At 44.2% G+C, this 25,598-nt stretch overlaps 1 protein-coding gene across 1 annotated transcript in view; it reads right to left on the reverse strand.

Moving 5' to 3' along the window:
• Positions 1–3,677: 3,677 nt before the first annotated feature.
• The window catches only part of LOC126278467 (putative inorganic phosphate cotransporter), a 247,204-nt gene continuing 225,283 nt past the window's right edge, over positions 3,678–25,598 (reverse strand). The window contains exons 10-11 of the mRNA XM_049978610.1: positions 17,581–17,666; positions 3,678–3,903 (exon numbers count right to left, since the gene is read on the reverse strand). Of these exons, the coding sequence (XP_049834567.1) occupies positions 3,763–3,903; positions 17,581–17,666 (227 nt within the window). The 3' untranslated portion in view covers positions 3,678–3,762. The remainder of the gene's footprint in view (positions 3,904–17,580; positions 17,667–25,598) is intronic.

The following is a 25,598-nucleotide window of genomic DNA, read 5'->3' on the forward strand; positions in this document are numbered from 1 at the left end:
TTACTGTCCAGTAGAAGCGTTTAAACTCAGAAGAGCGTTCCTGGAGCCACTATGTAGCAATACTGGACGTGTAGGGTGTCGCATTCTCCTGCTGGAATTGCCCAAATCCGTCGGAATGCACAATGAACATGAATGGATGCAGGTGATCAGACAGGATGCTTACCTGTCAGAGTCGTATCTAGAGGTATCAGGGATTCCATACCACTCCAATTGCACACGCCCCACACCATTACATAGCCTCTACCTGTTGTGGCTGGCAGGAGAGCCAACCATGTTATTAAAGGAGGCCGAAATGCACGCGATTTAGCTCACGCAGGCTGGTGTGAGGTCTGGAACATGACAAGAGAATTAGAATTGAGAAAAACGGAAGTAGCTGGAGGAATACTTAACTTTAATCCATTAATGACGAACGTCGCTCTTGACGTTACATATTTCACAATATCAATAGTACTAATAATGGCGCCTTGCTAGGTCGTAGCAAATGACGTAGCTGAAGGCTATGCTAACTATCGTCTCGGCAAATGAGAGCGTAGAAATCAGTGAACCATCGCTAGCAAAGTCGGCTGTACAACTGGGGCGAGTGCTAGGAAGTCTCTCTGGACCAGACGTGTGGCGGCGCTCTGTCTGCAATCACTGATAGTGGCGACACGCGGGTCCGACGTATACTAACGGACCGCGGCCGATTTAAAGGCTACCACCTAGCAAGTGTGGTGTCTGGCGGTGATACCACACTACCAACTTGAACAGTCCCCTGCTAACATGCAAGTTCCGCGGATTCATGAGGTTGTCTCCATACCCGTACACGCACATCCGCTCGATACAATTTGAAACGAGACTCGTCCGACCAGGCAACATGTTTCCAGTCATCAACAGACCATTGTCGGTGTTGACGGGCCCAGTCATCGAGGGTACACGTGTGGGCCTTTGGCTCCGAGAGCCCATATCGATGATGTTTCGTTAAATGGCTCGCACGCTGACAGTTGTTGATGGCCCAGTACTGAAATCTGCAGCAATTTGCTGAAGGGTGGCACTTTCGTCACGTTGAACGATTCACTTCAGTCGTCGTTGACCCCGTTCTTGCAGGATCTTTTTCCAGCCGCAGCGATGTCGGAGATTTCATGTTTTGCCCGTTTCTTGATATTCACGGTACATTCGTGAAATGGTCATGCGAGAAAATCCGTACTGCATCGCTACCTCGGAGATGCTGTGTCTCATCTTTCGTCCGTCATGATAATCTTGATAACCTGCCATTATAGCAGCCGTAACCGATCTAACAACTGCGCCAGACAATCGTTTCCGACCGCAGTGCCGTATTCTGCCTGTTTACATATCCCTGTATTTGAATACGCGTACCTATACCAGTTTCTTTGGCGCTTTAGTGTATGCTTAATTGTATTTATGTTGCTACACGAATCTCTTGTTAATTGAGTGTGCCAAAAATTTCAGCTTCTTTCTTACCTTCTTTGTAACGCTTTTCTCAAAAGCACCCTGTCAAACACATGTAAAACAAAGTGTAATATGCAGAGCTGTCACATGAACTGTAATGAAAAGAACGATGTCAATGGTTTGTGGAACACAGAGACTCAGTTTGTGTGCTGCGGCGCCTGAGCGCTGCTATGCACTAAGTTATGTATCAGCACGAGCATCGGATAATAACACACGAAAACTCACTGTCGGACTGGAATGTTTTATACTTGCTTCGGACTAAATATTAATGCGAACTTTATAAAAAAAATAATATTAGACGCTTAAATAATGCTAGCTTCGTGGAGTGATATAACCTACGAATGGTATAGCTCTGGAAAAATGTATTATATGTATGGGGTCTTTTTTTACAGCAAAGTGTTTCTAGCAACTATATTTGCGACAAAATATAAAATATTTCCACAGAAATAATAATGAACTATCATGAGACCCATGCACGTTGTTGAAATTACAACTCCATTTTTGAATGATATAATTAAGTTGCAAACATTTAAAAAGTTATCAATGGAAATAATCCTGCCACTTCTCCTTAGGTGATCAGCTAAATCATGTACCACTCGTTTGTCTTTAATTATTTCTCTTCATTCAGCAAATTTTCCTCTACACAATTGTGCCTTTATGAGACAACTGATCTCAGAATCTACAGCAGCGCACACTTTTATCCTGTACTGTCCAGGTTTAGAAGGAGTGAACGCTTTGAAGGGACACCTTCCTCTGAAAGTACATAGGTGCTCATCAACTGCAATATAAGACCCAAGGATATAAAACGAAACATACATCAATGAACATTTCAGACACAGCAGTATAGGTTCAGCTTTTGATCCAGAGACTGCTTTATCATCGCACTGGAGGCGCATCAGAATGTCATGAAATCTTGAAAAGCTCGTTGTGGTTCGAAAAATGCATAATCCATACTCATATTATCGAAATTCACTCAAAGGTGTCCCACGTACCTCTTGTAAACCAACTATTACTAGCAGAGAAATGAATACTTCTAGTTCTGTAGAGTCAAGTTCAAACCGGCGTTAAAGACATAGGTGTAGAATTTTTCTGTCTTTTGCATGATTACTGGTATGCGTTACTGTTGCGCTGTGCATTTAGTTAAAGATAAAGAGTCTGAGACAATGTTCCCTTGTCTTCATTTGTGGTCTAAGGTGACGTGGAGTTTGTTTAGTTTCAGGTGTTATACTCCTGGAAGCCTGCTTGCCCACATCAGGTGGTACTATATCATATGTTATCTGTCCACTTCTAGATAGAAGAATAGATGTACTAACTTCCTGAATACCATTATCATCTTCTTAGCATTCATTTACATCCACCTCATCTCCGACCTGTATTTTTCTCCTGTCGCATCTACATCATCATCACTCTCATTTTAATTTTCATAAATCGGTTCATCATTACTATCACTCTTATGTATATCTGCTAAAACCTGCTTGAGGTCGTAGCCCCTTTCAAAGAGCACATCATGATCTGTTACGAATAAAATATAATACCACGCCTTCCTTCAACAAAATGCAATTCCTAAGAATGAATTGGTTCCAACCACGCAGCTGTACGTATTTTCTACGAATTGGTTACAACAATGGACACACAAATGTTGATTGAAGAGGCGCATTGTTCCCAAGTTTTTATTTCTATAATAAAGTTGAATTACAACATTCAAAATCATGTATTATATCTTGAGTATATACCTGCGTGCTTTCTGACCCCACTGGAAAAATTTTAAATTGTTACGTTACAAATCGTGATACAACCATAAATATTTTGTCTATTTATAATAAAATGTAAAGAGACGATAAGACAAGAAGAAGTGCTGTGTGCTCTTCTGAGAACAGTAGAGGCCATCTAAATTGGTGGCGATGTTCATGATTTCCTTTGTGAATTACTGAGAACTGATTTTAAACTGTTGTCATTATATTGTGTACTGCTCGAAATCTAGTGGCGAACTGTAATAGGATGTATGGTGAACTGCTGAAAATGTATTATGAGGTTTCATGTCTTTTCCATGTGTCCGCAGAATGCCATACCGATGGCGGAGAGATGATTGTACTTCACACAGTACTGGGACGTTTTTGGTCCTGTCATGAACCTGCTCTAATTTTTGTGTCTATGGTCCAACTAACTAATAATAGTTTCCAGTGACAGTAATTAGTAAACTAAATTGTAGTGTGATAGTAATACCAACAAAGTGTACTTCAAAAACTTTATTGCTACAGTAGCATCTTTGTACTGGCATTGCGTCCAGCGAAGAGTGTGCAGTGTTTGGTGCAGGTATCAAGAGGGTGTCGCTTCCTCCTTTTTCTTGAGGTTCCACGGCTGCGTCTCAGCAGAGCCAAAGAAGATAAACACAAGACCGCTCACGAGGTACAGCCCAGACCCGATGAAGAAGATGATTTGCCACTGCTGTAAGGTACTCTGCAACAAAATAAAACGTACATGTGGTTACATCAAACACTCAGTTTTACAGGATAAAATTTTAGAATCGTTATGCAGAATTTGGTACAGCGAAAGTGGGAATCAGTTTGTCGTCTTCGGTGTGCTGTTGCTCCAGAGCTGTTATGGATTCTGGTCAAGTGAACTGTGACAAAGAACAACGACTTCACAGTCACAATTTCACGACTATATTTACACTCCGGAAGCCATCTTAAAGCGTGTGGTGAAATATTCTGCTAGTACCACCACCCTTTCCTAGGGAGGGTAGTGTGTGCAAAGAGTGGCTGTTGGTAAAGCTCCGTACGAACTCTTATTTCCCTGATTGCCTTGTTGTGGTCATTTTGTGAGATGTGTGTGAAAGGATGTAATATAATACGTTGTGCAACTGTTCCTGAAATGTACACTATACGTACACTCACTGACGAAAGAACCGACAAGACATGGTCAGATGCCATTATAATCCATACACATTGGCGCCATTGGTGGGTATGTAAATGATAAGAGTTGCAATTCTCGGAAGCTGGTAGGCCGGCTGGCAAATTGTATTAGTGTTATTCTAGTTTAGTGTTGTTACCAGGGCCGAGTGGTTCTAGGCGCTTCAGTCTGGAACAGCGCGACCGCTACTGTCGCAGGTTAGAATCCTGCCTCGGGCATGGATGTGTGTGATGTCCCTAGGTTAGTTAGGTTTAAGTCGCTCTAAGTTCTAGGTGACAGATGACCTCAGATGTTAAGTCTCATAGTGCTCAGAGCCATTGGTTGTTACCAGGCTTGATGTGATATATAAGGGCCGTAAACTATGTCATATATTTAATGAGGGCAGTAAAGGACACAGAAATGCTACGTACTCGTGTAAGATATCATCAGCACCAGACATAGTTTGAAAGCGCCCTCACTCTGGGTCTCCGTCTGTTCAGCTGTCGAATCGTGAAGTATCTAAACGTGTGGGGTATTCAGATGTGGCAGCTGCCTGACACTGGACTTCATGGGAAGGTGAGGGCACGAATACGTGTCATCAGGGTTCCCATCGATCTCGCCTGACAATCATAACGGAGGAATGCCATAGTCTGCACCAAGCACATCGTACCCAACCACATCGCTCCTGCCGTCTGAGAACAATTAACGGACTATCAGTAAAATGTTTCGGGTTGTTATGCTGTGATCGAATTAATTGCACATTAAAACCCAACATTTCGTCCTCATCCGTCTAGGATATTTCGTCCCCCTTGAGAATGCATTCCGCAGGTGGAGACGAAACGTAGGGTTTTAATGTGAAATCCATTCGATCGTGGGATAATAGCCCAGAACATTTTATTAACTGTAACATTTCCGGCAGTGAAGTTAACATTTTACTATCAGTAACCAACTGCCTGTAACATTCTGTGTTATCCGATCTATAGGTCAGAGAACGGCAGCGGACCAACTTGAAAATTACTGTGCCCTTCATAGCCCACCATTAACACCGCAACACAATCGGCTGCGTTTATTGTTGTACCATCACTGGCAGCCATGGACTGCTGAAGAATAGCTCCACACTGTGCTGAGCGATGAATCGGGGATCCACACTACCCCGGACGACAATCGTTGGTGGCTATGGTAGAGACTTTGAGAGAGGTCTCGTTCTTCCATTGTTCTGGAGAGGCACAGCTGTGTTACCGCTGGTGTCATGGTGTGGGAAGCAATCAGTATGATTGCAGGTCACAGCTGGTAGTGACTGACAATGTGGTACGTGGCAGACATCCTGCGTTCGCATGTGTTACCTCTATGAAGGTGGCATTTCTCAGCAGCACAATGCTTGCTCAGGCATGACACGTGTCTCTATGACAACTCCGCATGTTTCTGAGGTACTTCAACGGCCGAAAAGACCCCAAACCTGTTCCCATCAGAACATTTGTGGGACCGGCTAGGACGTCCACGACATTAAGGATCATTTACAACAGTTTACGGCCAGCTTGCCTGGGGAGATGATACAATGGTTCAAATGGCTCTGAGCACTATGGGACTTAACATCTGAGGTCATTAGTCCCTAGAACTTAGAACTACTTAAACCTAACTAACCTAAGGACATCACACACATCCATGGCCGAGGCAGAATTCGAACAGACTGAAGCGCCTAGAACCGCTCGGCCACGTCGGCCGGCGAGATGATGCAATGGCTTTATGGTATGCTTCCCAGCCAAATCAGTGAATGCTTCCAGACCTAAAATGGTTCACCGTCACACTTATAAGTTGGTCTATACTGCCAAGTTCCTGTAAATTGGACTCGATGTTGTAATCAATGAAAATAGCAACACTTACCCTCTCAACCCGTGAAAGTTCATTTTGTTTTCTCCTCCCCTTCTGAGTACTTCAATCTTTTAGTCAGGCAGTGTATTTCAGTAGTGATCTGCTCTGTGAATCACAATGCCTATCCTGTAGCGTCTTGCCATTGGAGCATCTCCATAACGCTCTCGCTCCGACTAAACGGTCCTGTGACGAAACGCGTCGCTTTTCGTTGGACCTTCTCTATTTCTTGCTTAACGCAACCTCATAGTGGTCAGAATGGGACGAGAATGCTCTGGAATTGGTCGAACATGTGTTGTGTAAGCCACATCTTCTGTGGATGATCTATATCATTTTTCAATATTCTTCCAAAGAATCCCAAACTGGACTCTAATTTCCTGCTATACATATTGCGTGGTCATTCCAGTTCAGTACGATCGAGATACCTACTTCCAGATATTTTACGGTAGTTACTGTTTCCCGTGATTTGTCATCAGCAGAGTAATCGAAAAGTAGACGATTTCCTTACGTACGCGCAACATATTACGTATACGATGCGCACTCCGAACGTAAGGTCTGATAGGTCGTGAAATGGAAACCATAGTGCAAATCAAAAGTGTTTTATTTGCTACAGTTAGCTACATCATCCGGCAAATCTCTAAATACACTACTGGCCATTAAAATTGCTACACCACGAAGATGACGTGATACAGACGCGAAATTTCACCGACAGGAAGAAGATGCTGTGAGATGCAAATTATTAGCTTTTCAGAGTATTCACACCAGGTTGTAGCCGGTGGCGACACCTACAACGTGCTGACATGAGGAAAGTTTCCAACCTACGTGTGAGGAGGAGAAATGCGTCCCATCACATTTCCGACTTTGATGAAGGTCGGGTTATAGCCTATCGCGATTGCGGTTTATCGTATTGCGGCATTGCTGGTCGCGTTGGTCGAGAACTAATGACTATTAGCAGAATATAGAATCAGTAGGTTCAGGAGGGTAATACGGAACGCCGTGCTGGATCCCAACGGCCTCGTATCACTAGCAGTCGAAATGACAGGTATCTTTTCCGCATGGCTGTAACCCATCGTGCAGCCACGTCTCGATCCCTGAGTCAACAGATGGGGACGTTTGCAAGACAACAACCACCTGCACGAACAGTTCGACGACGTTTGCAGCAGCATCGACTATCAGCTCGGAGACCATGGCTGCTGTTACCCTTGACGCTGCATCACAGACAGGAGCGCCTGCGATGGTGTACTCAACGACGAACCGGGATGCACGAATGGCAAAACGTCATTTTTTCGGATGAATCCAGCTTCTGTTTACAGCATCATGATGGTCGCATCCGTATTTGGCGACATCGTGGTGAACGCACATTGGAAGCGTGCATTCGTCATAGCCATATTGGCGTATCACCCGGTGTGATGGTATGGGTTGCCATTGGTTACACATCTCGCTGAAATCTTGTTCGCATTGATGGCACTCTCAACAGTGGACGTTACATTTCAGATGTGTTACGACCCGTGGCTCTACCCTTCTTTCGATCCCTGGGAAAACCTACATTTCAGTGGGATAATGCACTACCGTATGTTGCAGGTCCTTTACGGGCCTTTCTGGATACAGAAAATGTTCGACTGCTGTCCTGGCCAGCACATTCTCCAGATCTCTCACCAACTGAAAACGTCTGGTCAATGGTGGCCGAGCAACTGGCTCATCACAATACGCTAGTCACTGCTCTTGATGAACTGTGGTATCGTGTTGAAGCTGCATGGGCAGGTGCACCTGCACACGCCATCCAAGCTCTGTTTGACCCAATGCCCAAGCGTATCAAGGCCGTTATTAAGGCCAGAAGTGGTTGTGCTGGGTACTGATTTCTCAGGATCTATTCAACAAAATTGCGTTTCTTCTTGGTGTAGCAGTTTTAATGGCAGTAGTGTAGTCACTGCTCCGTCTGAGACATTTGTCGTCGTGTTGTACCAATTTTCCAATACCCTCGTTGTAGACGGCATCCGCCTGCACTTTTCTCCGATTCTCTGCGCTGATCTGTAGTTCGTTGTCTGTACCAAAACGCTGACTTCAAAGCCAGCTGTTCATGTCAGCAGAAGTCCACCCCTGGTAGCTGAGTGGTGAGCGCGACGGAATGTCATACCTAACGGCCCGGGTTCGATTCCCGGCTGGGTCGGAGATTTTTCTCCGCTCAGGGACTGGGTATTGTGTTGTCTTTATGAACATCATTTCATGCCCATCGACACGCACGTCGCCGAAGCGGCGTCAACTCGAAAGACTTGCACCAGGCGAACGGTCTACCCGACGGGAAGCACTAGCCACACTGCATTCCCATGTCATCAGAGATGAAAATCAGAGGGAGCAAAGTCCTGGCTGTATGCAGGGTGATCGTACACTTCCCATCGAAAACGCTGCAGGGGCGTCCTCATTACCCCTGCAGAGTGCGGCCGAGAATTGTCATGAAGAAGGAAATGCATGACAGTTATGTTGTGTGGGTTAAATCTCTCATGGGCACTCATTCTTGGCGGGAGACACTGTTTTCTAGGCATCTTTACGTGCTCACTGTGCCCTCAGAACTGAAAAGACAGACGTGAAGCGATCTCTACACTGTCCAACACACCTATGTAAAGCTTTATCTAATTTTCATTGTGGTTTTCATTTCACGACCGATCGGACCATAGTTTCGGAATACGCCTCATATTCACATTCTCGATCAGCCGCCAGTCTCTGCACCAATCTTTGCACTTTGCAGGTCTTCCTGTATGCCGCTAGAGTCTCCTTGCGTTGGAACCTTTCTATAGGCAGTAGTATTGTCTCCTAGTTACCTTACAGTGTTATCCATGAAATCATTAAGATGTATTTACGAATAATAATGGTCCTATCTCAGTTTACTGGGGTAGACTCGTAACTACTTTCACGTCAGTCGATTCTGCTCCGCTAAGAGAGGCATTTCGAGTTCTACCTGCAATGAAGCCATGAATCCAATAACAAATCTGGACTAAACGATTCTGCGAAACTGTGTCGATTACCCTCCTGAAGTCAAAGAACACAGCGTGAACACTGGCGCTCCGGATCACATGGACGGAGAGATTGAGCTGGGTATCGCATTATCTCTGTCTGCAGATTCCATGTTTCTGTACACAGGGGATTTTATCCATGACGGTCATACAAGTCGAATTCATTGGAAACTCAGCACTAGCAGACACAACTCGGCAAGCAAGAAGACTTCATCTGCATCCACTATTTAGCTTGAAAGGCTCCTATTTACTTAGCACTGTCCGCCTCCTTCGCTTAGTGGTCTGCACGTCTGACCCTCCCAGTGGTTCCGGATTCGACCTCCGTGCGGGTCGGAGATTTTCTCCGCTCAGAGACTAGGTGCTGTGTTGTCCTCATCATCATCGAGACGCTAGTGGCCCAATGTGACGTTAGCTCAAAAGACTTGCAACTCGGCGGCCATCACAATCATCCGATAATTTCATTTCACTTAACAGTTTCATTTACTCACAGTATATTTTGCCTGTTTGTGGATGGTGACGCTTATGTTTACAGTACTGAATGGCAATTCGCTCTAACCGGTTTCATCGAGCGAGATAGCACAGTGGTCTGTACAATGAATTCGCATTCTGGTGTCTACGGTTCATATCCCTGTCTGACCATCCAAGATTTAGATTTTCCCTCATTTCCATAAATCGCTCCAAGGAAATTCCGAGATGGTTCCTTTGAAAAGGGCATGGCCGATTTCTTTCACCATTCTTTCATTACTGAGCTTGTGCTTCATCTCTAATGACCGCGCTGTTGTTGAGACTTTAACTGTAATCTCCCTTCCTCCTTTTTTAAAAACTAGTTTAGATCGATCAGGGTACAAGCTCTTTAGCAACCTCTTTGTTTGACCACTGTGACAAATTTCCGTCTTTGACGAGTCCGTTTGCTCTCGGCCAATATTACCCGTTCGCGGGCGTTGGGATATGTGGTCCCTCTTCTTTGATAGCAGTTCAATGTTATGTGCGAAGGCAGTCAAGATTTCTGTATGATTTTTCTATTAATTAACTGTTTTCAGCGTTGTGAATTTATGTGCGTACGAACGAGGAAACTGTCTCACTGCGTGACTGGACTCTACAAGCAGAAGGCTAACACATGTTTAAAGTAACCTGTTGCATCGTCGAACCAGTAACCTGACATGCTGCCTACAAATATTGGAGATGCAGGTCTGCATTTCTCTTCGTTGAGCGTAATTTACGTAAGTACGTGCTGAGTGACTATTTCCTACGTTGAAAGTTCCTGACAGATTCATTCTGTGTGCCGTACTGGGACTCGAAATCAGGACCTTTGCATTTCGTGGGTAAGTGCTCTATCGACTTAGACTGAGTGAAATTTGGAACGTAGTAGATGACGAAATGGCGGGAGTAAAGCTGCGCTGACTGGTCGTAAGTCGTGCTTGGGCAGTTTTAGGTGTTCTGAAGTCCATATTCTATTATGACAGCAAAAGGATGCCACATTGTTTAAACGTAATTACAGATAATGGCAAGGATGAAACTTCCTGGCAGTTTAAAACTGTGTGCCGGACCGAGACTCGAACTCGGAACCTTTGCCTTTCGCGGGCAAGTGCTCTACCGACTGAGCTACCCAAGCACGACTCACGCCCAGTCCTCACAGCTTTAATTCCGCCAGTACCTCGTCTCCTACCTTCCAAACTTCACAGAAGCTCTCCTGCGAACCTTGCAGAACTAGCACTCCTGGAAGAAAGGATATTGCGGAGACATGGCTTAGCCACAGCCTGGGGGATATTTCTAGAATGAAATTTTCACTCTACAGCGGAGTCTGCGGACTTAAAGCTGTGAGGACATGGCGTGAGTCGTGCTTGGGTAGCTCAGTCGGTAGAGCACTTGCCCGCGAAAGGCAAAGGTCCCGAGTTCGAGTCTCGGTCCGGCACACAGTTTTAATCTGCCAGGAAGTTTCATATCAGCGCACACTTCGCTGTAGAGTGAAAATTTCATTCGAATGGCAAGGACATTCCAAAAATTAAGATATGCCTTCAGTTACTTTTCTTAAAACATATATATTAGTAAATGACCAAAGTGATATGTTGTGCAGGGCCTGAATATTTGATAATAGACCATGTGGTACATCTTTTGAGGTCCTGATTATACTAAAAGCATATGGGTATGCGGTTTTATTTTGTCTGTAAAAGTTCCATGACCCACTAGCTGTATCTCTATCCTAAAATGTAATTAAATGTTTAAAATAACTAAACTAAAATGTTAACTCACTCGGTAGAGCACTTTCCCGCGAAGGCAGAGGTCCCGAGTTCGAGTCTCGGTCCAGCACGCAGTTTTAATCTGCCAGAAAGTTTCATATCGACGCACACTCTGCTGCAGAGTGAAAAATTAATCGTATTTTCTATTTAATTCGCGAGTCAGTTTCTTCTCCAGGGCGTTATAAATTTACATTCAACATGTCATTAAACTATTAGGGCTTATCTGTCATTTGCTTTGAGAATAATCTACGCTTCTTCATACACCCACCCACGCCCACCTACCCACCCACAACACGCATTTGGGGAGGATGCCATTTCAATTCTCATTCAGACGTGGAGTTTCGGTAGGCTCCCAAAACCGCTAAAGGTGAATGCATGGATGGTTTCTTTGAGTGTGGCGTTGCTCATTCTCTTCCCCAACCGGTTTATGCGCTTCGTCTCTAACGACCACATATCGACGAGACGTTAAACCCTAATCTTTCTTCATTCCTTAGAGCTTATTCTAATCTTTGTGGTGACAGAAGTGTTCATTGCCTCTATATGACCGATAAAGCAAGGAGAGATTCCCGATTTCCACACTGCGCGCTACTGCCTCGTGAGATCTCTGTGTACCGTGTATTTATGTACGAGGGTTGAATGAAAAGTAATGCCTACACCTTCGTTAATTGGGTCTGGATGGGAATATTTTAATAAATCAAATCCAAAAATAATCCTTAGAATGTGATCTTCAATTACCAATATTCGCTTTTCCACGTAACCACCAGCCAGTTGGATACATTTCTGCCAACGATGAACAAGTTTTCTGAAGCCAACACTCTGTTTCCGCGACCACAGTCTCACAGTCCTCTCAACTTCTTCATCAGAAGCATAATAATGTCCCCGCAAATCGTCTTGCATTATCGGGAACAGATGGAAGTCAGATGGTGCTAAATAGGGACTATATGGAGGATGCCGTGGTTGCTGTCACAGGACGTCCAACTCTTTCTTTGTCACGCAGGTCAGATCTTCCCGCCTCAACATCTTTAAACTTACTCGCCCAACGACGCACAGTACTCACAGCACCACAATCACCATAAACTGCTTTCATTCTCTGATGAATCTCCTTTGGGGTGACACCTTCTGCTGTCAAGAATTCAATGACTGCTTAAATCGCATTGGCCGACCGTCTGCTCAGGGTTCCATACTTTACACTGTAACAACACAACCGTTCAATACTAAGGCTTCCCGTCAACTGGAGCTGTAGAGAAGAGGCTACGGAACAAGCCAGTACCTGCCGCATACCAATGCTGCCAACTGTTGAAGAGTTACGAAGGTAGAGGCATTACTTTTCAGTATATCCATCTTGTTTTACGTTTACTAAATTGGCGCTAGAGGCATTCAACATGGTATTGGCACCTTGTACTCTGCACATCCTGGAAAAATAGCGTCATCTGTACACAGATACTAAGAGACGCTCACGATGAACTTGCTTTAATACCACAAATTGATAAGAGATGCATTGATAACACTGGACATTTAATACATTATTGGTGTTGGTGCACGGCTCTAAACGTAGGGGAACTACAGGAACCACCCAAACGAGGTGGAAAAACAGGAAAATTCTTCTCAGATGACATAGAGGACGCCACCTGTTATTTCCAATAAAATTACTGGCGTAGTGGAAGTGGCTTTTAGAACACCAATCGACCAATCACAGGGCTGAGGAGGAGGAAGAAGAGGAGAACTAGGGAGAGGAGGAGAAGGACAAGAAGGGCAAGAGGAAGAAGTTATCTCCCAGGGTTAGACGTTAATTGACGAGCCTGGCGACAGGGTACGTAGATGTGGCAGTAAATTATGATGCATGGTAAATTACCATACACTTGACGTGAGAGTTAAGTCAGAAAATCATTTGAAAATACACTACTCAATTACGATATAATGTCCAGCGGCATTTTCACAACTCAAAGGTAGACACAAAATGAAACAAAGACAAAGCACAAATGGAACGAATACGATAACAAAAAAGAGCAATAAATTGTCGATGATCTGTGAAAGAAGGAGTGACAAGTTAGTAAATGCGTTGAGACAAATGTAAATTACATTTAACATTAGATAAATAAGAGCAGATATATAACTGACTACTTCTCAGAAATTCAAAAAAATACAATCCTGGCCCGCTGTCGCCAAGTGTAACCTCCCAACAGATAAATTCCGTAACCTTCCAATAAAAAAATTACTAAACTCCCAACAAAAGTGTGACTCATATACACTCCTGGAAATGGAAAAAAGAACACATTGACACCGGTGTGTCCGACCCACCATACTTGCTCCAGACACTGCGAGGGGGCTGTACAAGCAATGATCACACGCACGGCACAGCGGACACACCAGGAACCGCGGTGTTGGCCGTCGAATGGCGCTAGCTGCGCAGCATTTGTGCACCGCCGCCGTCAGTGTCAACCAGTTTGCCGTGGCATACGGAGCTCCATCGCAGTCTTTAACACTGGTAGCATGCCGCGACAGCGTGGACGTGAACCGTATGTGCAGTTGACGGACTTTGAGCGAGGGCGTATAGTGGGCATGCGGGAGGCCGGGTGGACGTACCGCCGAATTGCTCAACACGTGGGGCGTGAGGTCTCCACAGTACATCGATGTTGTCGCCAGTGGTCGGCGGAAGGTGCACGTGCCCGTCGACCTGGGACCGGACCGCAGCGACGCACGGATGCACGCCAAGACCGTAGGATCCTACGCAGTGCCGTAGGGGACCGCACCGCCACTTCCCAGCAAATTAGGGACACTGTTGCTCCTGGGGTATCGGCGAGGACCATTCGCAACCGTCTCCATGATGCTGGGCTACGGTCCCGCACACCGTTAGGCCGTCTTCCGCTCACGCCCCAACATCGTGCAGCCCGCCTCCAGTGATGTCGCGACAGGCGTGAATGGAGGGACGAATGGAGACGTGTCGTCTTCAGCGATGAGAGTCGCTTCTGCCTTGGTGCCAATGATGGTCGTATGCGTGTTTGGCGCAGTGCAGGTGAGCGCCACAATCAGGACTGCATACGACCGAGGCACACAGGGCCAACACCCGGCATCATGGTGTGGGGAGCGATCTCCTACACTGGCCGTACACCTCTGGTGATTGTCGAGGGGACACTGAATAGTGCACGGTACATCCAAACCGTCATCGAACCCATCGTTCTACCATTCCTAGACCGGCAAGGGAACTTGCTGTTCCAACAGGACAATGCACGTCCGCATGTATCCCGTGCCACCCAACGTGCTCTAGAAGGTGTAAGTCAACTACCCTGGCCAGCAAGATCTCCGGATCTGTCCCCCATTGAGCACGTTTGGTACTGGATGAAGCGTCGTCTCACGCGGTCTGCACGTCCAGCACGAACGCTGGTCCAACTGAGGCGCCAGGTGGGAATGGCATGGCAAGCCGTTCCACAGGACTACATCCAGCATCTCTACGATCGTCTCGATGGGAGAATAGCAGCCTGCATTGCTGCGAAAGGTGGATATACACTGTACTAGTGCCGACATTGTGCATGCTCTGTTGCCTGTGTCTATGTGCCTGTGGTTCTGTCAGTGTGATCATGTGATGTATCTGACCCCAGGAATGTGTCAATAAAGTTTCCCCTTCCTGGGACAATGAATTCACGGTGTTCTTATTTCAATTTCCAGGAGTGTATAACCTTTCAAAATAAATCTCTTGATGTAACCTTTCAATAATTAACTGACTGTGAATCTAAACTGGTAAATCTGGACGTCAGCAGTGCTGCGTCATGTCCCTGAGAAATCATTCTGCATAAACTGAAAATTCTTACCTCAATGATGCCGCCGGACAACGCGTATATATCTGTCCCTATAAGAAATTTTTCTGGCACAGTCCAGTGCAGTGTTGGCCACTAGATTTTGTTATGTATGAAAAACAACTGATTTTCTTTACGATAACCGGCATGTCTATGGATAGGAGAAATTAGTAACAAACTTTAAATTCAGATGAATAACTGTCAAAAGTTATCTTTATAAGAAAGATTGTTATTGAAAGATTTTTGAAAACATTTACATGGGACTTTGATATAACAATAGTACAAACATCAGTTTTAGCAATTAACATATGAGCGCAGCAATAGAGAACAATAATTTTTGCTTTTACCTTATACTATATCGCTAAGGCACCGCCATCGTTCTCCACCACCGGCCTTGGTAATTCCATAACTCTACTGCTCTTCTCGAGCTACAAAACACCACTACTGGACTGCAAATATAGTCAGCGATCGACATATCCTTATGCTTCAGAATGAGTATTATAGAGGATACAAACGTCTGATGTTTACAAGGTACCACAACAGTGTGGCGGCGACGAATTGGAGCGTATGGTTGGTGCCTGATGATCCGGCCACACGCTACACAGTGCCGTCCTGCGGGTTGCCGTACCACCAGACGCCTGCAGCCGACGCAGCGCAATTTGCCCGTGACATCCGCTGCAGTAACAAGGGCGCTACACTCACCAGACACAGCCGGCACTAGCCCGCCTCTGCGCGCCACGTGAATCCGACCAAACTTCATAGTATCTATACCCCGGGCGGCCTTTATAGGACCGCAGCCCGCTGCCTTCCACCATCCTGAAGCCGACCGCGATGCTGAGTGCAAATCTGAGTGCCATAGGACGAGTCTCAAGTACCGTGCATCAGGACCTAGACTACGCTAGCGCAACCACCGACGGCGACTCGGAGCAGTCAAGACTACTGCGCGGCATTGTTTGCCTTCTCTCGAGACTTCCTGTACCCGTTCTCAAGATTCTTGTTCTCAAGATTCTTGTTGACACGAGGGACATCGTAACCCCTTCGTATCTGCATCTTCAATCCGTTAACAAGTGTAATGGACTTCCTATGACATTCTGCGTCATCCCACAACATCGGTCAGAGACTAGCAGCAGCTGAACTAGAGAATCATCGTCCCACGTGTAGTCTGCTGATAACACCACAACACAAACGGTTGCAACTGTGGTGGTATCGTGGAAGGACACCGAGGACAGACTGCTGATAGATGGCGTCATACAGAGGACAGCGATGGACCTGGTTCTGCACGATGGATGACCATCGTCAGCGATTATGACGGTGACCTAGGCAGAGGTAACATACTCCAATGTCTTGGAGAGACACATCTGTGTTACTTCTGGCATCGTGGTGTGCAGAGCCATCAGCTGTGACTTCACGTCAGGGCTGGCAGTGATTGAGGGTACTCTGACTGCACAACGTTACCTCGTGGACATCCTTTATGCTTATGTGTAACCTCTGACGCAGAAGTACCATGGTGCCACTTTTCAGCAACACAATGCTCGTCCACATATCTCTGTAATGCTGAGGTACTTAGGTGGCCAGCAAGATCCCCAGATCTGTCTCTAACAGAACATGTGTGGGAATAGCTCCGACTTGATTTCTGTCTCAGTTCGAGTATCCAAGATATCAAGGACCAGTTACAACAGTCGTGGACCTGTTTGACACAGGGGTAGATGCAATAGCTTTATGACATCCTTCCTAGCCGAATCAGTGCGTGCATCCAAGCCAGGACGTCATACTGATTAAGTGGGCTCATACTGCCAAGTTCTTTGGAAACCTGAATCGATTTTGTAATCACATATCCTGTCAACTTGTGAAGATTAGTTTATTCCTTTAATTTTATAGCTGACTGCACATTATTGAAAATGTCTGATCATACATTATGTTTGCCTTTCTGCACTAAAGTAAGTGACTTTAAATCTTAATGAGGTTTTGTTCTAATTTCTAGTAGTGATTCCATGGAGTGAGCTGTTGGTTTGATTTGTGGCCAATTTCTCTAAGGACTAAATATATTGGAAAATAGAAGTCAGCATCCGCAATTCCGGACCAGGCCTGTGCAAGACATTCTTGAGTTCACAACACAAATAATCCTCTTTGTATATTCGATGACTGAAAGAAAAGGTTGGGAGTGAACCTCGCACTTTCCCTGTCGGGATTGTGGACGTAAATCCGAAGTAGTGACGACTGCCTGATGAAGACTGGTGCGCCGTTTGCAATTGGAGTTGCATGTGAGAGTTAATAGTCCGTGTGCGGGCATCAGTAATATCAAAAGGAAACCTCTAGCAGACTTTATATTTTATTAATACTTACACCTCCTTCTAAGATGTACCCGACCATGGCCGGCATGATGAAACCCGTGCATGTGCCTACTGCGTTCATTATACCATACAGAGATCCTGGAAGAAAAGATACAAGTTATGATAATATAGAGAAAACTGAGCTCTAGGTGAAACATGACGGCAGTAAATAACAAGGAAAATGTTCGAATACACAATAATATTTCATAGAATATGTTAGGCTTCTGTATAAGTAAAATGATCCAATAAAGAGCTGAAGACCTGTCTCGGGAAACGTGGTATATCACATTACTGGCAAAGCTCAATTCACTCCTCAGTCCTTCTTGATTTTTCCCTCCTTAAATCGTCATTATAGCTGAGGCTCTCTGATACTGAAACAGCACTGCAGCATTATGTACAAAGCTGGGGCGCTGTTCCAGTATCAGAGAGCTTCAGCAATACTGACGGTTTAAGAATGGGACAATCAAGATGGGCTGAGTGGCGACCAAAAGTTTGTGTTAGGGAAGGCACTGGACTAGACTAATTAGTGCAGGCCTGTTAGCACCAATACCAGGGTGGTGTAGTGCATAACACGTCTGCATAGTAAGCAAGAGTCCCAGGTTCAAGTTCCAGACTAGATAGAAATTTTAATTCATTACTTCATTTCAGTATGTGAGATAATATATTCTGTCAATACAGTCCATTATTTTTGCCACTGTAACAGAAGATTAATTTTTATCGAAGATAAAGCTGAGACTCAACATGTTTTCACGAAAACGTAATTCCGTCAGATTAGTTTTTGTTTGTTATTGTTTCTCGTGCTATATGGAATTACTTTTTTTAGTTTGGAGGTTAATTAAATAGATATGTTGTATTATTTCAATATGTCAGATAATATATTCTGTCAATACAGGTCATTATTTTTGTCACTGTAACAAAAAATTAATATTTTATAATGTACTTTTACAAGATATGCAACATTCTTATATGTAAAATATGCTGAATACTTGTTGCTATTCTGTAATACATACTGACTATGTAACTTTATCTTACATAATAAAACGTATAAATAAATAGAGCCAAATGAAAATAATTATTTTTACTTACTGAAAAATTATGAAACTATGTATACAACCATAATTGATGGAAGTCTTCAGTTGAGCGAAGATTATCTCTTTTTAATGCCATATCAAGTTACAATTGTTTAACACTGAATCAAAGTAACGACTGTGTGAGAGCTCAAGATAAAAGGAAACGAGAGCAATGTCTCACATTAGCCCATTAACTGCCAATTTTTTTTCATCAAGCTACATTTATTTCTGGGTTGCCTGATTAACGTATAGACTGGGAGAAAGAATTTAAAATTAGAAAATGTAATAACCTTGAAATAAATATATTTTCTCGATCCCCAAATGGGGATCCTGGAACAAGCCACTCGCTTTTTACATTTTCTTTTGCCTTCGTGGCAGACAATAAAGCATTCGATGTGTAGTCCACATTGCACACAGATAACTGCTTTCTTGCATTTTTCCTGCAGATTCCACGTTTTATTTCTTTCCCAATTGTATTGCGTTTAGTCACGTGTCCAGCTCCAGAAGTTGTTAGCTCAAATGGGTGCGCTTGATGTGAATGCTTTCGGGTATGGTGGATGTCCTGCTCTTTTTGGATCACCAGCAACGGATGATTGAGCACGATATGCCCTTGCCACCATCCTTCTGAATTGGAGCAGAGGAATATTTTCATTCGTGAAGCAGTAGATGACGGGAGCAGTACATAACCCACTGCTTAAATTCGAATCTCACCGATTTACCACGAATGAAGTGGTTTAGATAATGGTGTCTGTAATACCGAACCATTTGCTCACGAACACTCAGACTGTCAGAAAAAACTTGAAATTACATTCAATTCTTATTCAGCAAGATCATCATGGAAGCAATTTTCGAAAGTTTATCACTTTCGTCAGCTAGTATTGTTTTCAGATGCGTGTTATTGTTGAAGTACAGATATCTGTTACTGCTCATACACTGGCGTACGCATCTTATATCAGTGTCTTAATCTCCATTACAATTTAACTTTTCCAGTGTGAGAACACGCTAACCAGTTTGGAGCGTTACACCCGAGAACATTTGTATGCATTCATTGGCTCAGTGCTGTGATTAGTGTTCTGTGGAGCGTATTGGACACTTCCACTGGCAGTCAATTTCAGTACATGTTCACCAAAAAGATTCTTCGAAGCAATCAATTGCAGACTTTCCTTTCAGTGCTACTACCAAATGGCATTAGCACTTTTCAAATTCTACTCGATGTGATAGGTTTCACCTTAAGTTGCATCCTCAATTGTTCAAAAAAATGGTTCAAATGGCTCTGAGCACTATGGGACTTAACTTCTTAGGTCATCAGTCCCCTAGAACTTGGAACTACTTAAACCTAACTAACCAAAGGACATCACACACATCCATGCCCGAGGCAGGATTCGAACCTGCAACCATAGCGGTCGCGCGGTTCCAAACTTAAGCGCACAGAACCGCTCGGTCACACAGGCCGGTCTCAGTTGTTCAATTAGAAGGGATATTAGCTTTCATTTTCTTCGTGCAATGTTCTGCACTTTCTTGAGCCTCTATATTTTCATTATCATGGTCCTTCAGAGTACCTGAGGCATCAGCTGGAAGAATATCTTACAATATATTTTCGTCGTTACCATCGCAGTCAGACGTTTCATCTACGCAGTCTGGAGGCAGCCCGACAATTTCACTGGTTTTATTCACCTCACCATCGTCATCAGAAGAAGACATGAAATTGGGGTCATTTACAAGTTCTTCAGTTTCCCTTATAGAAAGTGGTTTATAGCGACATACTGCGCCTGGAGAGAGAAGATAAACAAAATGTTGCTTTAGGCGGAATCTGTCATGAGCCCCAAACGAGGGTCGAAATTCAGAGAGAGACGTCATGGGAAAGTAAAATAAGCCTTCGAAATAAACAATCGATAAACATCTAAAATCATTGCAGAACATGCCAGTACTGGGAGTTGGTTACATAATAACATAACCCATGGTGTTTTGAAAATGTTCAGCTCTTGTAACTCTGAAAACCTTTAGCTCTTCACACAGATAATCCTGTACAGTCCATTCGTTTAACAACAGCTAACTAACAGTCAATTCACAAGCGCGATGAAGGTCTGGACAACTATACAAAATAGTAACAACTGTTGCCAATATAATTACAAATACAAAATTTCAGTTACAAAGACATGTCCACATATTGCAAACATGACAATTAATGGGTTAACTAACGCGTAAAATTCGAGTAAATCTCAGAAATACATTTAGTGTATGTTTAAAATGACAGTTAGACGCTGGGGAAACAGTTAAAACCACAAGTTGCAAAAGTTCAAAACAGCATCTTCAGCTGGTAAAGTCATGGTGAAGGTCGGCTGGCACTCTGAAGGGGTTATTCTCTTTGATATCCTCTCTCATGGTGTAACGGTCAACTGCGAAATGTATTGCACTACCCACACGAAAATAAAGAAACAACTTTAGCGTGTTTGTCGCCACAAAAAAGCAAACGTACCTCTTCTTATCATGACAAAGCAAAGCCTCAGACAGGTCTCTGCATCCGAGAGGAGCTCACAAAACTTCACTGGACCGTTCTTTCTCATTCGCCCTACAGACCAGATCTCGCGACTTCCGACTTCCATCTCTTTGGCTCAATGAAGAATTCGTTCCGCGGAAATCAGTACGTGGGTGATGGAGAGTTTATTGATGGAGAGAGACGTTGACTCCGACATCGACCAGTAGACTGGTATCATATGGGCAAATATTCCCTGTCAGTAGGGTGGCGTAAGGCCGTCGCATCAATGAGATATTATATTGAGAAACAGGATTTTTCATACAAAAGAGTGGGGAATAATATAGTGTACCATAAACCTGAAAAAAACGAACCTGTTCTCAGAAAAAAAAAGTGTTACATTACTTATTTAATGCCCCTCGTATAAGCTGTAGACATACAACCCCTTCTTTCCCAGTCTTGTACCCTAAATGTTCCGTTTGTCCGCAAAGAAAAATCACATCAGAACTGAAAGAGTCGATACTGAGCTTTGGTTTATGGCAAACGAGAAATTAATGTTGCAGCCTCACTATCAGCATTAGATTAAGAATGCAGAGTAAAAGAAACTGTTAATTCCCCCCCCCCCCCCCCCCCCGACACCGAGAGGAGACCATGATAACAGTGTGTTACAACGACTCTGGCCCTGATAAAGACGACAATTGGATGAGGAAGAGTATCCACGTGTGCTTTTCGAGTATATCATATCCATCGAAGCCAGTCATCGATCATTAGATCCCACAGAACCTCCAAATTAGGCAGTATTTTATGTGGATCTAAGATCGAATAATTTAGTAGTAAATTTAAATGAATATGCATTCTGTAAATAAAAAGTGAATTTTCCGTTAAATGGTTGATCAAACAATGAAAGTAACGGCACCATAACAAATCAGCCTTAGATCTGTATGGAAAAAATATATTTAGTTTATTTGTTTTTATTTATTAACAAAAAATCCGGTTGATACAATGATTACGCCAACAAAATACTAGTTGCTGAACAAACTAACGCTCTTAGCAGAGAACCATGGACAGCAGTGGCATTCACATGGCTAACTGATTTGTCGGGGATGTGTGTAACATAAAATTAAGAGTTTATATGTACTAGAAGATGGAAGAGTTCGATTTGACTGTTGACAATGCGACTGCTTAAATAATGGCGCCGTGCGGTCTAGGGCGTCTTACCACGGTTCGCGCAGCTGTCCCCGTCGGAGGTTCGAGTCCTCCCTCAGGCATATGTGTGGTGTGTGTGTGTGTGTGTGTGTGTGTGTGTGTGTGTGTATGTGTGTGTCGTCCTTCGCGGAAGTTAGTTCACGTTAGAGTGAATAGTATGTAAGCCTAGGGATCGTTGACCTCATCAGTTTGGTCTCATAGGAACTTGTTGTTGTTGTGGTCTTCAGTCCAGAGGCTGGTTTGATGCGGCTCTCCATGCTACTCTATCCTGTGCAAGCTCCTTCATCTCCAAATAACTACTGCAACGTACATCCTTCTGAATCTGCTTGGTGTATTTATCATAAGAACTTACCAGTACCAAAAATGACGTTTTGCCATTCGTGCACCCAGGTTCGCCGTTTAGTACACCACCGCAGGCGCTCCTGTCTGTTCAAATGGCTCTGAGCACTATGGGACTTAACTTCTGAGGTCGTCAGTCCCCTAGAACTTAGAACTACTTAAACCTAACTAACCTAAGGAGATCACACAAATCCATGCCCGAGGCAGGATTCGAACCTGCGACCGTAGCTGTCGCGCGGTTCCAGACTGAAGCGCCTAGAACCGCTCGGCCACACCGGCCGGCCTCCTGTCTGTGATGCAACGTCAGAGGTAACCGCAGTCATGGTCTCCCAGCTGATAGTCCATGATGCTGCAAACGTCGTCGAACTGTTCGTGCAGATGGTTGTTGTCTTTCAAACGTCCCCATCTGTTGACTCAGGGATTGAGCCGTGGCTGCACGATCCGTTACAGCCATGCGTATAAGATACCTGTCATCTCGACTGCTAGTGATACGAGGCCGTTGTGATCCAGCAGGCGTTCCGTATTACCCTCCTGAACCTACCGATTCCATGTTCTGCTAACAGTCATTGCACCTCGACCAACGCGAGCAGCAATGTCGAGATACGATAAACCGCAATCGCGATAGGCTACAATCCGACCTTTATCAAAGTCGGAAACGTGATGGTACGCATTTCTCCTCCTTACACGAGGCATCACAACAACGTTTCACTAGGCAACGCCGGTCAACTGCTGTTTGTGTATGAGAAATCGGTTGGAAACTTTCCTCATGTCATCACGTTGTAGGTGTCGCCACCGGCGCCAACCTTGTGTGAATGCTCTGAAAAGCTAATCATTTGCATATCACAGCATCTTCTTCCTGTCGGTTAAATTTCGCATCTGTAGCACGTCATCTTCGTGGTGTAGCAATCTTAATGGACAGTAGTGTAGAAGGAATGCGACCAGCTGTGGGAGCACCGCATCCTAAACACGGCAGTGTCAGACTCGTTAGAGCTGAGATAACGGTGACTTCTGTCGGAAAATCTACAGCCAATGATATTGAAATACTAACTGTTGAAATCGGAAACTTCGCAGTAACATCCGTCTAGAAACCTCCAGGAATAAAATTTGCTTTCACCCCGTCAAAAAACTTCACAATCCAAAACACTAAATTCATTGGAGGAGATTTTAACTGCCACAGCAGCACTTGGGGATATAGTGAAGCAGACGAAAAAGGACACCTGTTGGAGGAACGGATGGAAACAAGAAACCACAGTATTCTCCATGATCTAAAACTTCCGCCTCCTTCAGTAGTAAAATGTGGAAACATGGATGTACCTCGAACACAGCATAGACCAGTAGGAATAGGGGTACAGTGAAGACCACTGCAGTACCGTTTCACAGAAGATTTAGTTTTAAAAATGTCAATGGGGAAACTTTTGCAAATGGACTGGATAAAACCGTAGTAAACCTCGTCCCAGCTCCAGAGAGCTACCAGGCATTTGTGCGAATGCTACAGAGAATCTCCAGACAACATATATCACGAGGCTGCCGACAGCAGTACATCCCAGGTCTCTCACATGACTCCAGGTATCTCCTAGCCAAGTACGAGGAATTATACCAAAAGGACCCCTTTAATGAAGAAACAACAGTATGTGGTATGGCTCTGATGGAAATGCTAAGTGAAACTCGGCAAAACTGATGGGTGGAGACCCTGGAGAGGATGGATATGACAACAGCAGCAAAACAGCCTTGAATCTGATTTAAAAAAAAAAACTTGACGGAGACCCAAATGGTCCCAAACAGTCTTCTGCGGTAACACCTAATCAAGTGGCTCATCAACTGCTCCTGAATGGAAAGACTAATACAAAACAACAGAAAGTAAAAATTAACAGGACTTTACAATAAAAAACTACAATGAAGGAATTCAACAAGGGTGTCAGCAATACGAAAAGCGGCAAAGCAGCTGGGGTGGATGACACGTGCTCGGAGCAGATCAAACGTTTTGGACTCTGCAGAAAGAACTGGATCCTGCCACTCTTCAGTCAATGTCGCGAAACATGTAAGATCCCCAAGATGTGGAGGAAGGTAAGGATAGTGGCACTCTTGAAACCTGGGAAGGCACCTCATTCACCAAAGAGCTATCGCCCAATATATCTCCTGTGTCATCTTTACAAACTGTATGAGAGATTTATTCTAAATCGTATGACAGACTATTGAGATGAAACTTATTCCTCGACAAGCTGGTTTTAGACCTGGAAAATCATGCACTAGCCAAATTATGTACTTAGCAGAACATGTAGAGGAAGGACATGAAAACAAAAAGATCGACTTTAGCTCTGCATATGACACAATTAACCACAGGCTGCTGCAGCAGAAGCTCTATAATGAACCAAGAGACTATCTGTTTGTTAAGATAGTCCCTATTACAAAATAGACAATTTTATCTTGTTTTCAATGGGAAAAAGAGCAGATGGAGAAATCAGAAAAGGAAGAGTTTTGGCACCCGCGCTATTTAATCTGTACACCAACGACCAACCGATGCCTAAGCACACAAAACATTTTCTGTATGCGGATGGCATGGCAATTACAGCACAGGGGAGGACCTTTGAGGATGTAGAACGGAAACTGGAGAAAGCCCTTAGAGAAATGTCAGCGTATTATAAAAACAACTTTCTTGAGCTAAACCCGTCCAAAACACAAGTCAGCGCCTTCCATCTTCGATCCTGGCATGCTAAGCGTAAACTTAATGTCTCTTGGAATAATACTACAGTGGAGCCTACCGACAAACCAACTTACCTGGACGTGGTGCTCGATGGATCTGTGACATACAGGAACCATTGCGAAAGGATACGACAAAAGAAACAATATTCTGCTGAAATTAGCTAATAGCAAACAGGATGCTAAACCTTCCATATTAAGAACCACCGCACGAGCCTTATGATTCTCTAGAGCCGAATATGCCTG

The sequence above is a fragment of the Schistocerca gregaria genome, chromosome 6, assembly GCF_023897955.1.
Source record: "Schistocerca gregaria isolate iqSchGreg1 chromosome 6, iqSchGreg1.2, whole genome shotgun sequence".
NCBI classification, from domain to species: Eukaryota; Metazoa; Arthropoda; class Insecta; order Orthoptera; family Acrididae; genus Schistocerca; species Schistocerca gregaria.